The sequence below is a fragment of the Elgaria multicarinata genome, chromosome 1 (genome assembly GCF_023053635.1).
Source record: "Elgaria multicarinata webbii isolate HBS135686 ecotype San Diego chromosome 1, rElgMul1.1.pri, whole genome shotgun sequence".
Classification (NCBI taxonomy): Eukaryota; Metazoa; Chordata; class Lepidosauria; order Squamata; family Anguidae; genus Elgaria; species Elgaria multicarinata.
Window position 1 is genome coordinate 156,289,685 of NC_086171.1, and position 16,551 is coordinate 156,306,235.

The 16,551-nt window shown below is 39.7% G+C and overlaps 1 protein-coding gene across 5 annotated transcripts in view; it reads right to left on the bottom strand.

The window, feature by feature from the left end:
* The window catches only part of PTPRF (protein tyrosine phosphatase receptor type F), a 589,418-nt gene that overhangs the window by 361,381 nt on the left and 211,486 nt on the right, over window positions 1-16,551 (bottom strand). For all 5 annotated transcript variants that reach the window (XM_063140104.1, XM_063140096.1, XM_063140111.1 and 2 more), the window contains exon 3: window positions 16,370-16,528. In XM_063140104.1, the coding sequence (XP_062996174.1) occupies window positions 16,370-16,451 (82 nt within the window). In that variant the 5' untranslated portion in view covers window positions 16,452-16,528. The remainder of the gene's footprint in view (window positions 1-16,369; window positions 16,529-16,551) is intronic.

A 16,551-nucleotide genomic window follows, 5' to 3' on the forward strand; every position in this document is an offset into this window, starting at 1 on the left:
CTGCAATCATCTCCACACACCCCTTGTGGCCACAGAAACACAAGGAACGCAGAGTGGTAAAGCAGCAGTTTCTGCAGCTGAAACTCTCCCCACGGCCTGAGTTCGATCCCAGTGGAAGCTGGTTTCAGGCAGCCGGCTCGGGTCGACTCAGCCTTCCATTCTCCCGAGGTCGGTAAAATGAGTACCCAGCTAGCTGGGGGAAAGGTAATAACGGCCGGGGAAGGCAACAGCAAACCACCCCGCTATAAGGCCTGCCAAGAAAATGTCAGCGAAAGCTGGCGTCCCTTCAAGAGTCAGTAATGACTCAGTGCTTGCACGAGAGGTTCCTTTCCTTTTCAAACAACACAGGACATTACTAAGGAAATAAATGTTAAATAGTAGTGATAGTAAGATGCAATGTAGCTGAAATTCATCTCAGCAGTAGACTAATCATATACAATCTATTTGCAATCTTCACCTTATGAATAGATTTGTTTTGTTCAACACAAAGTAAAACAAACTGTGTCCTTATAATTGCCCCATTAGCCATACTCCAGTACAGCTTCCCTTCAATCTCCATAGGAGGAGATTGGTAAAAAAATTCAGCACGAGCTGAACTTGCAACACTGCATTTTTCAGCAAATCCAAAATCTAACTAATTTTCATTAGAACATTTTCACTGGCTCATTAACAGGAGCAAGCATTATTTTTCAAGACAGAAATGTAACCTTCTTGGTCTCAGACATTCTGACCTTTTCTACATCTAAGGATTATTCCAGGAAAATTTAGGGATCGTCCCTGCATGCTCCCAGAATCCCCTGTGTGTCATTTGCATGCACAGGGATGATCCCAGGATGATCCCTGGAAAAAAGGCAGGTATAGAAACAGCCTCTATTATACAATTCCATAAGTATGTATTATAGTAGAAAAATATTCTGTGTTTAACAGGGCAAATTAGAAACACCTACATTTAAAATAGCTGTCCAAATTCTTTCAGTTCTAGACAACAACTATTCAGTGGTTGCCATGCATCATTACAACTATCCCTACCTCTTCTACTTTCCACTGCCGCTCCCTCCCCAACCATACATACAGTCACTGCCACCAGTTATCTTCCCCCACCTCCTCCAGATGCTTGGCCCAATGGGAAATGGAAAAACAACAACACACTTGTGGCTGTTTCTGTTTTAGAAAGAGCCAATAGCTCTTTGATGCTCTAAAGGCGCAATCCTATGCACATTTAGATGGAAAAAAACATGCATAGAATTGTACCCTAAGGGAGAAAGAGAGCTCTAAGAGCAGCTTTCATTGTACTACCCGGTGTTAAAAATGTACTGCTCTTTCTTCAGCTGCAATTTTTTGTTGTCTCCCACATAAGACTAGCTATGGTCCAAAATGCACAAAATTAACAAGAACATTCATACAGAAGTGGGCAGAGACCATTGCTCAAAACAACACATTTCTCATTGTTGGTGGTGTAATATTGCCAAATTTTCTACATTTTGGTGGAGTTGTGTTAAGATTGGTCTACAGCAGAAATAAGTAATCAACATTATTCATTGGTGAAACAGTTTTATTTCAATTATAAGAGGTTATATTGAACCCCTTCAAGCTCTAAGTGGTTATATTGAAACTTCTTCAAGCTCAAATAGATTTCTAACACTCTCTTATCTGGAATTTTATTTTATTTGTTTAAAATATTTATATACCACCCATCATCAAAACAGAATCCAGGGTTATTGACAACAAAATAAAATTTAAAATACAACACACTACTAACCGACAATAAAAACAAATGATAAAAAGTATAACGAACAGTATTTAAAACGCCTGGGTGAATAAAAGTTTTTTGGGAGCCTAAAATATTACATAGGTGTCAGGAAAGCCTCCACGAGGAGTGCATCAAACTCTCTCTCTCGCTCCCTGATTGACATCCCCTTCTCTTCTGATGGAGGAGACACTTGGAAAGGGCAGATGACCTTAGAGTATGGGCAGGTTGATAAGGGAATAGGTGCTCCTTTAGATATTTTACTTACAGCAGCCAGGATGATCTTTGCTCGGTAAGAGATCTCCACACATATCCTAGAAAGCCCTTCTCCGAATCCCACCAGCACAACACATTCGCTATGATGGGACAAGGGAGAGGGCTTTCTCTGTTGTGGCACCCCGACTGTGGAATGCCCTCCCCTTGGAGGCCTGACTGGCACCAACGCTGATTTTATTCCAGTGCCAAGTGAAAACATGGCCTTTTAACAAAGCTTTTAATGGTTGAACTCATTAAGTTGCCACATTGTTTTAATTGTTTTAATAGTTTTACTGCTTTTAAATTATATATTGTTTTAACTTGGTTTATGGTTTAATTTGTTTTTAGCTGTGTATATTTACTGTTTTATACTGTATGCTTTTATCTGTACGCCGCCCCGAGATCTTATTGATATAGGGCGAGATATAAATGTTTAAAATAAATAAATAAATAAATAAATAAATAAATAAATAAATAGAACAGTTAGGGCATATTTGCATGTTTAGTCATGCTGGCTGGAGAATGCTGGGAGATATAGTTTTCTCTGTCTAAATGTGCATATGATTTTGCCCTTAGAGTGGCTGATTAAGCTCTGAGATATTATGCTCATGAACCAATTAAAATATTATGCTCACATTCTTTCAAGAAAAAAACAGTCATTATTGGAAATTTGGCAACTTTTAATTTTTTTTAGTATATCTTGAGATAAAGATGTAAAATAATATTTTGCTTTATTTTTGTAAAGCATTTTATTCTTTCTATAAACTATATAAGTGGAATGGGTGTATTCTCCTGCCCTTTTCTGAAATAAAAAAATGAATGTATTATATTTGTCAGGAGTTCTTCTCAACATTGTGTTTAATATCTAAAATCTTGATGTTAGCAGTCAGGTCATTTTTGGACACTTCAAGATGGGACTAATCATTCTGCTTATATAAGAATGATATACCCTTTGAAGTGCTCCTTAATTCTGATGAACCAAAAAAGCATCCATGCAATTCTCTGGTTTCTTCAGATGCAGAGCTAAAGTCATATAATACAAAGGTGAACCAAACTTAATTTTCTTAAGTATTAATGATTAAACTGGATAAAGTGCAAAGATGGTCTACAAACGCTATCAGAAGGACACCTAAAAATGACTGGGCTATACAAAGTTGTAACTAGAAGGGATGTGGTTGAAGGGATGTGGTTGAAGGATGAGCATACTTTGTTCCTCAAATATTCAAATGCAGTATCCAGAAAAAAATTGAGTCCTGAACCAAAAAGTCCATCTTTTTTCTCACAGAACAAAATGGTCATATCTATATAAACCTGCTTGATGTCAGATTCCAAGCTGACTAATGAAGGGTTCATAATATGGCAGCAGATGTGATTATAAATCATTAATCTTTTTGAGATTCTTCCAGTACTGCTATCGGTGACTATTGTGACTTTGCCAAAAGTTCAATGCATATTGTAGAGAAGGCCAACAGCTAATGAATGGCTTGTAGATGTTAAATGTCTACAGCCAGTGCAAATTGTATTATTGTTGTTACAAATGAACTAACCCAGGTGGGCAGAAGGTAAATCTGGATCAACTGGTAGATCTCTGAGTGATGTGTAGAAGAAAGGCGAGGACTGCTGCCTGCCAATAGCAACAACAAAGTAACTCAACTCCTGCTCTAAATTATACTGCTGAAATGAAGGAAGACTATGGTAAGGGCGTCAATTTTGCTGTGGAAGGATGAGATGCAATCTGTTCTGGTACTCAAAACAAATTCCCAAGCTCAAAATTCTTTAATTTTAGGTATGGGAAGATTATACCAGACTCTAGTTGGTGGATCTTGGGGTTATAATAACAACAAAGTAGCTCCTGCTGGCCCTGTCTTAACAAGACATTTATTTGATTCACTATTTAATGTGAACGTACCTCACTGAACTTCCTAAACCAACGTGCAAACCAAAACACAGTTATATATTAGGGGAAATCGTTAACAAAAATACATATATTAGCAGAAATGCACACAAAAATGCATACAAACCTTTTCTGAAAACATTGGTGTGTGGGTGTTTAAAATCACAATCTGATGAGGGTACAGGATGGGATGAATTTTAGGTTAGAAAAAACAGAAATTGAGTGGAACCAAAATTGTCAGATTCATCCATCCCTAGACCTAACTTACAGCAAATCCAGCAAGTTTGGTGGCAAAAGTTTACATTATACGAGATAGCACCAAGAGCAAATCTGTGGTTCCTTGGTGGTGGGGAACTCTTCAGGATATCCCTATGTGCCAGGCTGCGACAACTGGTGACCAACAAGCCAGCAACACTGCCCCTTCTCCTGCTATTCTTTTTTCTTTCTTTTGCTTGGCTTTGATGCCAAACACAGGAGAGTCCTGATGGAGCCTGCCTCTCAGCGGTGAGGCAGGAACTTGACTGGCAATTGCCTCCCAGCACTAGGGGGGGTAGGGCCTTCTCAATCTAGCTAGCACCTCCACTCAAGGAGAGAACATGCTGTCATGAGTGAGGGGCTTTGTCCAGATTTAAGAATTCTAAATGATTCTCAAGCTCAAAAAGTTCTGCCAATATTTTATTTTTTATCTTCTCCATATTGTATTTCCTCAGGTAAAAAAACCCTGCCTTTTTTGTTGTTGTTATTCAGCCCTCCTTCTTCTGAGCTGAATGTTTTCAAAGATGTCCAAGTCCTTTTTGATACTCAGACCAAATGACAATTGTGAAGGTGTTTTCACTCTATTTCTCTTAAAATGCTGTTTAAAGTGAAAGAATCTAAAATATTCCTTGACAGCTGAATCAATTCCCATGTTTTGAGAACTAGACTGCCAAGGAAGCTGACTGTTTGCTTGATTTTTTTTAAAGAACATATATTTCTATGTACTTGCTTCAAAGTTGAGAGTCCTAGGGGATTTCAGAGCAAAACCCACAGCTTTATGCAGAACATTCTCAGAAAAAGGGTGGAAACACCATCCAAGCCTGAAGATTGCTTACATAATACCCACTTGTATGCCAAACAAGTGTTTAAGTAGAATGTTTACCCTCTAAAAAAGAGGAATGAAGAAAATACACTGCTATATCTATCAAGCTTGCTTGTTTTAAATCCAAGTTGGAGATGTAATAGAAATGCTGCATGACCAAAGCAGATGTAACCTATTGGTGGTTTTCTAAAGCATAACCAGCAGTACATACTATTTCTGATACTTCTACCTATTATACTAGCACTTAGTACTTAACAAACCAACAAGATTTCATCCATATATATGGCAGCTGATCTTCAGTGGTGCAGGTTCTAGTCTCATCTCTAACCCCTTCACATGCAGCAGCTGTACTATAGAGAGCATTAGGGTTATTGTTTTAGCAGGACAGTATATACTCATTCATGCCAAACATATAACTAAAAGTATAACTCAGAAGTTTCAGGAAACAACAGCAGACAGAGAGAAGGAAGAAATAAAATGTATTGTCCTAGAATTCCCAGTTGCTCTCTACATATGTAGGATATTTAAGGAAACACTATTAAGGAATAGGCCAATTGTGAAGGTAACAGATGAAAGCATTCTAATGAAATAGTAATAGTGAAATACTAAATAGTTTATCAAAGGAAGTTAAGAATTTATTAAGAGTTGTGATTATGTGAGAAGTTTCAGACTGAGCTTTGAGGAATATTAGTCTTGATATCACACACATCCTGCCAGGATTCAAGCCTATACCATGTCCTTAACCTGGAATCTAAGGGATGCCAAACAATCTCACAGTGCAATCATATGCATGTTTACATAGAAAGAAGTCTAAGTATGTTCACTGGGGCATAGTTCTTAGTTCATAGGTCTATGCAAGCATTTGCCTGCAACATGAGTAGGCTAAAGTATGGAAGAGGTGTGAGCAATCACTCCCCAAGGTCCCCTCATGCCCAGCTACGCAAGTAATAATTGTGCACTTAATGCAAAATCTGAAACCCAGCCTTAGCATGGTTCCCAGTTGAGGGTAGTGTTGTAAGAATGTTAAGCTGAATGCCTGTGGGGACATTGGGGCAGGGCTTGTATGAACATCCACATTCCGTCTACATGTTAGCCCTACCTGTGTTGCAGACAAAGACCTACATAGGGCTTGCTGTATAAATGATTTGTAGCCTCAGGGTAAGTTTGTGTGAGATTCCCCTAATTTCTCACAGCTTTACCTTGCTCCCTAAATCTTGCTTTCCCAAATAACCCCTGCTGATTGCAACAAAACAGAAATGGAATAAGAATGGCCACATTCACTCAGAAAGGTAAGCCATGATTCTCTAAAATCCTGGCTTATTGCAAATGAGTGGGATAAGCTCCGGCTTGGCTCCCCACATTATAAGGATATCTGCACATAACAGTGTCAAATTGTGAGTTAATTAACCCAAGATATGCCACGATGTGTACTGCGCACTAATTGAAGGCTAGCTGTCGGTTGTTTAACCCAAGAATAACCTATAGTGCTCAGGTTTGGATGTCACCTAGCAACCCCTGAATGGAGGTTGAATATTCAAAATGGCCTCAGAATGCATCTGGCACATGCATTCATTAACCCACGATTTGCTGTAGTTACATGCAAACAGCCCCATAATGTTGGCAGCCAAGCAGGAACTAACCCAGCTCATTTGCATTATGTGAGAGCAGAGAAAAGTCAGAAAATTACATCTTGTAATTACATCAAAATCAAATGACAATGATATGGTTGATCTTATTCTAAGGAATACGATTACTCAACTTCTACTTTTAGACACTTAGATTTTAAAGCATATTTTCTGTCTCAGACTAATACATCTGTACTCTTATAAATAATTTTAAATAAATGAACAGAATTAATAGTTTAGAATATTGATAAATAGGAATCTAACCTCCCTGTGCCTCCAAAAACCAGATAGAATGGGTAAAACAGTGTAAAATGTAGATATGCTGGAGACATTCTTTCCCCCCTTCTCCCCACCCCCACCCCCACCGCTCCAATCCTTTATTAATTTATTTTAGGAACTCTAAGCTTATAGAAGATTGGATTTTCTTTGATCTTCCTGACCATACTGATAAACCAAGAATATTTGAACAAATATTAGTTACAATATGCCTCATTTTCAGACAGGAAATTTAGATAATATATTAACATGTGATGCACAGGCACATCAGTAATTAACACATGCAAATCCCTGAGACAAGCTTACCCATGAAACGAGACGATGGTTTTACAATGTGAACAGCAGCACAAGCCATTAAAACAATGCAAGGAACATTGTTTGTTAGAATCACTATCAATAAATCAAACCCTGGGTATTATGTGGCTCTAGCCAACACAATGAGTGAAATAAAATAAACATATATCCTGAGTGCCACTAAATGACATGCCTATTAAAGAAGGGCCTCTTTCTGTATCAGGAAATAGTATAGTAAGAATTCTTTAGCTGCAATAGTCCATCTGTATATATTACAGTTGGATTACTACTATTTACAGGCTCATTATCTATATAAGAATACAGTAGTGTAAGGCTTATTACTAGAATCTACCAGACTAATTTTGCTCATTTTTTAAAAAAATTAAAGCTTGAGCAGTGTAGACATGCAGAAAATTTTGAAAATCCAAAAAAGTTCAAAGCTCAAGCTTTAATAGCCAAACAGTACGTTTCTGCGCCCTGGTCAGGAGCCTGAGGTGTTTGGGGAACTACAGCTTCCTTGTAGCTCTGTGCCACACAGGTGTACAGGGAGAAAAACACAAAAGCAGGAATGGATGGAAGGCCTTGGGCTTTGCAAGTCAAGCCCACTCTTGGAGCAGCCATATTGATGGCAGTGGAAGCAATGGCGAATACTCCAAGGCAGCAGCAAAGGAGGAAGAAAAGAAGCGGCCCTAGAAAACATCAGATTTTAAATTGTGGGAGGAGATGGAAGAGGTGAGCTTGAGGCCTGAGGGGAACAAGTGAATGTTGTTCAACGGTGACAGGTGTGAGAAAGTGAGGGCCAAAAATTCTCAGTTGCATTGAAGGAAACTTATCTCCATACAGCATCTGAAGGACAGACATAGCAGGAGTCAAGGAACAGTAAGTTTCGCCCTCAGACTACTAGCACTCATGGCAACATAAGCTTTACATTAGTATTAACATACATAAGGGCTATATTATATTAACTTGTGAGTGAAAGCTGTGAGCAGTCTGAAGATACTATATGAAAACAAAAACAGTAGGTATTAATAAACTCTTATCAATCAAACACGATGCATCTTTATACTCAGGGTTTCATTACACTTTTGGCAGCTGAAAACATGTGACAGAATCAAGTACGTCACTAGTATACCTTCCTGCTATGTGAAAAGGATAGTGGGTTAAATGGGCCCAATAAAGCCAGTATGATCACCTGTGAATGAAGGGATTTGCATACTAACAGTGACTTCTGATCCTAGTGTGGCTAGATTTGTCCTCGATACATACCAAAGGCCATCTTCAAACATTTTGGATCTACTTGTGCCACACCACAGAAACACCTTCTCTCAATCGTTTTGAACATTGGTCCTTTTAAAACGTATTCTACCTCACAAATGCTCCTGCCCTACCCAACCTACTGATGATCATTTTGCCAGCAGAAAAATGTGCAGGATTTTTTTATATGTATCTAACCCACTGCTGAGCATGAAAGGGATCTGTGGATTACCCAAAACCAGAAGTGGTGTTGAAAAAGAGGTTCAGAACGAGGTATCTCAGACTCCCTCCCTAAAGCCAGACAACCACACAGAGGCTGCAGTAAGAGGAGGAAGTTACTATTGCCTAAAGTTCCCATATGTGCCCTGCTTCTTAGCAGTTTGTATAGATGTTTTGGTGGCTGGAATACTAGCCTCTATTTCTGATTGTTTACACGGTTCTCTCCCTCAATGGTACTTAGCATACCCTTGCAAGTATCTTGTGTGTCCCCCTCCCACACACACAGTCATTGAGTTAACTTATCAATAAACTGAGGGGGGCTCCTCTTTTAAGAGAAGCTAAAGTGGTGGAGTTGGCATATAAAGGAAAGGGGCAAAAAAATCTCAAGATAACTGCTACTTGAACTCAGCACATTGTAAGCAAGAAATATGGAGACAGAAATGCTGCTCCTGAGAAACACCCTCCATTTTCATGAAATGGACCGTGCTGAGGTCAAAAGTGGTTATATAAAAATGCATAAACGAGGGCACCTCTACACTGGTAGTGGTGGTATTCAAAGGAGTTGCATATGGTTGACCTGCATGGGGGCACTTCATACACACCCAACCTGGTGCTCCTTGTCAGCTGAAAACGGACATCTTGGGATTAGATGAATTGTGGGGGAGGGGGCCAAAGACAAGGATTTTAAAAGGTTTACTATGCTGTTTAATAAGAAATAAAATATTAAACCACTTTGGGATTTTATTATATTTAGTGGTATATAAATATCACAAATATTTGGTGATACACATGTCATCATGTAGACCAGTATTTCCCAAATGTGGGTGTCCAGACGTTGTTAGACTGCAACTCCCATTATCCCCAGCCAGCATGGCCAATGTTCAGGGTGATAGGAGATGTAGTCCAACAATATCTGGAGACCCAAGGATGAGAACCACTGACATACAACTTGGAAAAATGTGCTGGATTTGAACCTCTGAAATGGCAGATTATTCCTGTGCTCGCTCACTCTGTCTCCAAGGCTAAAATGGAGCATTTTCATCCCAGTCTGGTTTTGACCCAATATTGCTGTTTGCGCATTTGGCAAAAGCATTTCCCCCCACTCACAGCCCACAAATTTAGCATGGACTACTTATGTTCAACAGGCTCAGCTGGAATTGACTGTCAGTTCAACATAGACTATCATTCTGAAGGCAAGATGGAGAAAATGAACCTGCTTTTTTTATGAACTTGCTTTGTACACTTCCCATACTTCGGAGCTTCCACACCACTGTGCCTGTGTGCCTGGTACAGCACAGAAAAGGTTGGAAGTGACTCTTATGAAGAGATGTAATATTTAAAGATTACATAGAAAAGTGAATGGTGGATACCAAATAAAGTAGTTCACAATCAAACCACCCTGCTTTTACATGTTAATTTTATTTACAAGTTCTTCTCATGGTTGCTTTCATCCTTTACCTTGAAGAGGCTTAAACTACATATGGAACATATTGTTGTTAGGCCCCTTAATCACTTGCAATTCAGAAATATTAGTAAGCAAATTCTATGCATCTTATTACAACTACCCACATACATGCAAACAATTCTGGAAAATAAAATAAAACAAAGCGAGAGGTAAAGGGTGAGTCTTCCTCAGAGCTATTTTGCACTGGTCACTTCTGGGACTTCTCGGGTACAGAATAATCATCAACGAAGGACTGGAAGGCAAATGTGAACCAGAGAAAGAAGATGAGCAGTTGACATGTTTCAGGAACAGAAGACCAGAGTATAGTTAAAGATGTGCCTTGTTTCCCCCCTCCCCCGATGCAAATTCTGAACATGGCCACTTGAAACAAACCTCCACAGTTCCAAGATGCAGGTGCCAGTTAATTCTGGGCAATTAAAAACAACTGATTGACCTCCAGTCCTAATTCAGAGACAAGAATAACTTGAGACCCTCAGAGCATTTTGTGTGACCATTACCAGGCACCCAACTGTGAAACATAGGCAATTGGAAAGAAAGAGGGACTACAGGAGCAGTAAACTGGTAAGCAAAAACCAATGCAGGTGTTACAATGGGTAAGAAGTACAGTAGTATAAAGAGGGGGGATCACTCCAGGCCCTGCACCTTAGAAAGGGATGTATCATGCTCATTTGACAATCAAGATCCCAAAGACTTAAAACTACTTGAAGCCTGTCCAGACGCCATAGAGGGATGCGACTGTAGGAACCACATAGGCTCTGACAGCTGCAATGGCCACTGTTCACAGATGTTCCGCAAATATTGCTATTTGTTTGCTGAAATCAATAAAATGCACATATGCTGTATGTTGCACACATTATTTACAATATCAGAAAGGAAGATACAACAGATTCATATAAACTCCAAGGACAGGACTGCTCTCTTTACTGAAGTCCCATCCATGCTCTTTTTCCAAAGAAACACAGTTGCTCCCAAATGTCAAAAAGTCAAGTGCAGGTAATTGAGCATAGCCTATGTTAGTTCACTCCTCCATTTATATAAGCTCCACTTTTGTTCCTACATCATGCAAGGTCATTTCTGATGTGCTATTTTCTTCAAAGGTTTTGAAATTCTGTTTGAGATAATCTGAAACTCACTTGTCATGGAAAAGGGAGCTGTGGTGGGTCACCCAAACCTGCCCCCACCTAATGGAAGCCATGCCCGAAACCTCAAACACAAAGCCTAATAAATGGGAGAGAAAGACACCACAGCCTCAACAGCCTCTGCTGAAAGGATTGATTTTCATTTCCTGGTTTTCAGAGAAAGATTTGCAGTGTTTGGGGTTTTAGTAAGCAATATATTCCAGAAGCCTAGAAAGAGCATCTTTTCCTTGACAATTGAAATGAACATTAAATGAAATCTGCAAAGCTATTTTCCCTCGCACAGTCAAGAGCTGACAGGAGGAGAAGCAGAGAGGTCGCATAAAAGACAAACATGAAGAAGCCGAGGGAGAAAGTGTAGAACAATCATCCTGAATCGCTTTTAAAATGTAATGAAATTAGGGTCACCCTGACAGAAACAGTCAGATCAGAGGAAATTTAATATTTTTTTCCACTACACTCTACAGAGAAAAATTTGGAAGCGTTCTGTCAAATTAGCATCTGTAAATTAAAAAAGAAAGTCTCAGACATGCGCCAGCACTCTATCTTCACTAGCAATCTTTATACCGTCTTAAGAAAGATGTTTGAGCTATGTTGCTTATCCTAGTACTTTTACAGCAGGGTAATCCACAAGGCTGAGTCACATACTGCTCTCCCAAGACTCCCCTGTAAACCTAACTTTAGTCCATATTTATCCCATATTTAGTGCCAGCCCCACTAAATGACACTTCAGCAATCTGTTTTTATCTTACCCTGTGATGTCTTACTATATGCACAGCTGCCTAATTATCAAGAAGCAAGAGCAGCAGCAGCAAAAAAAAAAAAAAAGTGCAAAAACAATAGGTTTGAGAATGACTCTGGATTCTGTTTCCACGGAAATCTGCTTTCAGACACATACTGTACAACTGATCCATGTATAGCCTGCTACATTATCAATTACGCTCCATTTCTACAGTAATTCTCTCACAAAGCCCAGGGACTTAGGTCAATTATAGGTCTATTCTGCACTATCGCCTTACAACAGAAGAATCCAAAACACTTAGCAGATATTAATTGGGCTTGACACTCCTATAGTACTTTTCAATGACTTCACAGGAGCAGAGGGGGGCATGCCTGTGTGCAAATTGGGGAGGTGGGGTCATGTTTATACAAATTATATCTTCTTATCAACAAAGCAAATGCCTAAGTTCAAATAAAAATAAATAAATAAATAAATAAATAGTCATCAACCAGTCCATTTCTTGATCCTCTTTTTCGAGTAACTCTTTGTATTGCTATTCACCAGCATATTCAGTTTCTGCACAAAACTGGCAGCCACAACTGCATGGTGTTTCAGCAGATTTGTCTTTTCTATAAAACACACAATTTCCATCTCCAGGTAGCGTCACCATTTAACTGGGCATTTGATTGCTCTGATTCCTGCCTGTCACACAGACAGCAAGGAAAAATGAAATTGCCAACATTCAGCAGCACTGCCAATTGCAGCTGATGCACTTTCATTCTGTCCACCTAATGCAGTGATTCAGACCAATTTGCTCTGAACGCTATCGCCTTGTTATCAAGAGCACCAGTGAGGATGGATAAGGAGAAAATCAGAATTTAAAGTCACACATCAAGACCAAACTACCCATCACATGCAACGAAGCCCTATGTTAATCTGTATGCCCTTTGAAGGATGCAAGGTCATCCAGGCTTCAGCACCACAAAAACTGCCTTCCCAATCAGTAAGCAATTCTGCGCAAGAATGAAGAGGAGGCCTGTAGATTTCTGCGTCCTCAACACATCTCAGAACCACTTACTGCATGACATTTTTCCTCATGGAAATAATCTCTGTGCCAAAAAAAAAAAAAGTGCAGTATGTGTATATTTACTGTTTTATATATGCTTTTATCTGTATGCCGCCCTGAGAACTTAATATATAGGGCGGGATATAGGGCGAGATATAAATGTTTTAAATAAATTAATAAAATAGAGTATACATGAACTGGAAAGCCAATACGCAAATCTGTGCCACAGAAGCAACATAACTCTTGTACGCCACTTAATACAAGGCAAAAATGCTTTTTTCCTATGCAGAGGTATTACTAGCAAATATCTGGAAAATATATTACCTATGAAGCAGCTGTAAGAAAAGTGTTTGGAGAAAGGTATAAGGGGAAAAGACACATTTGTCCATTTAATATGAAGACATATTAAGTTCAGGCCTTGAAAGGTTTCCCATGTGATCTTCAATTAATTCACTCTCCAAATGATTTGGAGCATTGCTACTTCTGCTCAAGAGAACAGAAAGGAACTATAATCACTTGCCGCAGCCTCCACACTTGAATGGATGAAACTTAGTTTTTTGCTTAATTTCTAGTACAATTTAACTTAACAATATAAAATTAGGTAAGAAAGCCATGGAGAACTTCAGAACTAGAATGCAAAAATCATTCCTGAACCTGTAAGTCTGGAAGAGAAGCTATAACTCCATCAATTGCAGCAGTGCTAATTGCTGGCACAAAGTCAAACCATGCAGAAAACAGCAGCAGTGGCAATTGGCCCTTGAGGGTGGGATGGGGAGGAACACCATCCTCCCTCCCTCCCACCCACCCCATCTGTCTTTCTCTACACTCCCCTTTCAGGCAGCAAGCCAGCAGCATGCACTTACATTCTCCTAGGCTAATCCTGAGTGAGAAAAATCATAAGGAATTTCTCTCCTACTGGAGCTAGGAGGAAGAGATCACATGCATGTTAAATATTAGGAGAAAGAAGAAATGCCCAAGGCCATGAACAACATACAGATAAATCTGGTGTCTGGAGGTGGCGGTGGGGGGAGGGACTGTTCTGTTAGAAGCAGCTAAAAGCATGCTGCAGCTTTTCTTCTAACCGGTTCAGGTAGACAAGAGCATTTTATTTATTTATTTATTTATTTATTCATTCATTTCATTTCATTTCTATATTAAACCAGTTTTGCAGAAATTGCACTGGTTGGCTTATTTCTGGACCCAGTTCTAGTTCATTTAAAGCAGTGTTTCTCAAATTTTGGACTGAGGACCACTAGTGCCATAGAACTCTGTGGATGTAGTCCAATAGAGATAAGGTAAATCCAGATAAAACAGAGGCAATGTTAGTAGAGAACCAAAACCTCCTTTGATGTTCCTAGAGAGTAAGGATCTTTCTCCTTTCATTCATGCCCTTATAAGTTCCTTAGCTGACTACTTTAATACACTCTGAGCAGGGCTTCCCTTGAAAATTATCCTGGAATTGCAGCAGATACAGAATGCTGCAGCTTTTCTTCTAACCGGTTCAGGTAGACAAGAGCATTTTATTTATTTATTTATTTATTTATTCATTCATTTCATTTCATTTCTATATTAAACCAGTTTTGCAGAAATTGCACTGGTTGGCTTATTTCTGGACCCAGTTCTAGTTCATTTAAAGCAGTGTTTCTCAAATTTTGGACTGAGGACCACTAGTGCCATAGCCCACCCAGCGTCTCGTCACTTGGCTGCCCCACCCACAGCCATGCTGCTGTAGCCTTTTGGTTGGACCAGTGCCACGTGTGCATAGGCACTAGAAGTTCGTTAGAGAGCAAGACTTCGTACACAAAATGGGAATTAAGGAAAGGAAAGCAAGGAAACAAGCAATGGGTGGATAGATTTGCTGCAAGAAAAGAGAAGGAGAAAGAGTGGGGGGGAGGACGAAGAATGGGAAGGAGGTAGGCAAAAGGGACAGACTGACAGGAAAAGAAGAAGTGTGTGGGGTTTCTGCTACACCTTCTAGCCCCCCCCCTCTCTCTCACCCACCCACCCAGCCACCAATCCTCCTTCCCTTCTGCCCCATCACCTGCCAAGCCAGGAAACCTCTCCTAACTGATTCTGCAGTGATGGCAACTGCTCCACCTCAGAAGAACAACCTGGCATTGGGCAGTGATACTGGGCACTGAACAGTGGGTGTCTGTGTGCTGCACAGGTGATATATGAGAGAAGTTGGACTGAGTAAACATGGACAGGAGACAGGGAAGTTCACGGTAGGGGGAGGAAGGGAATGAAGGTTTCCCTTCTCTGACGGAAAAGGGTCAAAGCGGCCCTGAAGGAAATTAGAGAGATAAACAATAACAAGAAGCTGGGGAAAGAGTTGAAGGGAATAAAGAGAGGGATGCTGTTATAGGAGGAAGAAGTGAATGTGAAAGGAGCATGGAGGAAAGAAACTTTCTGGGAGGGAGTGGTACAGGTTAAGTGTGAAACGAGAGGGCCAAAAGGTATGACAGGGGATGAGTAAAAAGTACTTTTAGCAGCATAAAATAGAAAGATTTATCCATTTCCAGCCACTGGCTTTATAAATTCTGCCTATAATGCGGAGCCCAAATCACAATCCCGAGAGCAAATGTCTATACTTCGGTTGATATAAGCTGAACTATGGAATTCCCGCAACAAGAAAATTCCTGTAGTAAAGAATGTACTAATTCCAGAGAGGAATAGATAGATTTCAATGATGTCAGTAATCACCAGTTAATTACATCAAGCTCTACCTCCCCTCCACAGCCATTTTGTGATTAGTAGGCCTCAGAAATGTTCAGCCTTCTCAAGTGGGCCCTGAGGTTAGAAACTTTGACAACTGTATCTTAAGAGTATGCATCGAACTTTGTACTTTAAGAACAGGTGAGGATTGTGCTCCAAATCTCTTCAATTAGGGAAAGGGAAGTCAGTGGCAGGTCTTTATAGTTGTTGCCTAGAGGCACAGGAACAACCTTCCCAGATGATGTGCCCATGTCCATCCCTCTCAAATGACTGGCCTATGGTAATAGTATGTGAATGTCACATACTACAAACCCAGAACCAAATAAAATTGGTTCCAAATAAAAACAAAGATCTTAAGACCTGACAAGAAATCAAGAATTTCACCTCCTTTAGATCCATGATTACCTGAAATTTGGTAATGGAAAACAATGAAGCAATTCAATAGTTTCCCTCATTTTGTGACTTGTTTGGCTGTACCACACATACTGGAAACAAACTTAACACCAACCTTTCCCTTCCCGTGTTTCAAATGTATGTGTGCTTTAGACCTGTTTAACTCTTGATGAATAAAGTCTGCTGTATGTGTTCTTAGTCATAGCATTTTTCCATTTGAGTGTTACTTACTATCTGCCTCTGTTGATGACATCAAGCAGCATAGAACTACTGCTGGCACAACAAATAATGGGATGCTGAAGTTAGGCACCATATTCCAAAGTGGAGAAAGTCACCTTTACTCCAAGGCAAGCAGTCAATACATCCAATATCCCAGATGCAGATTTATTCCTGCAAAACAAAGGAAGAAAAAG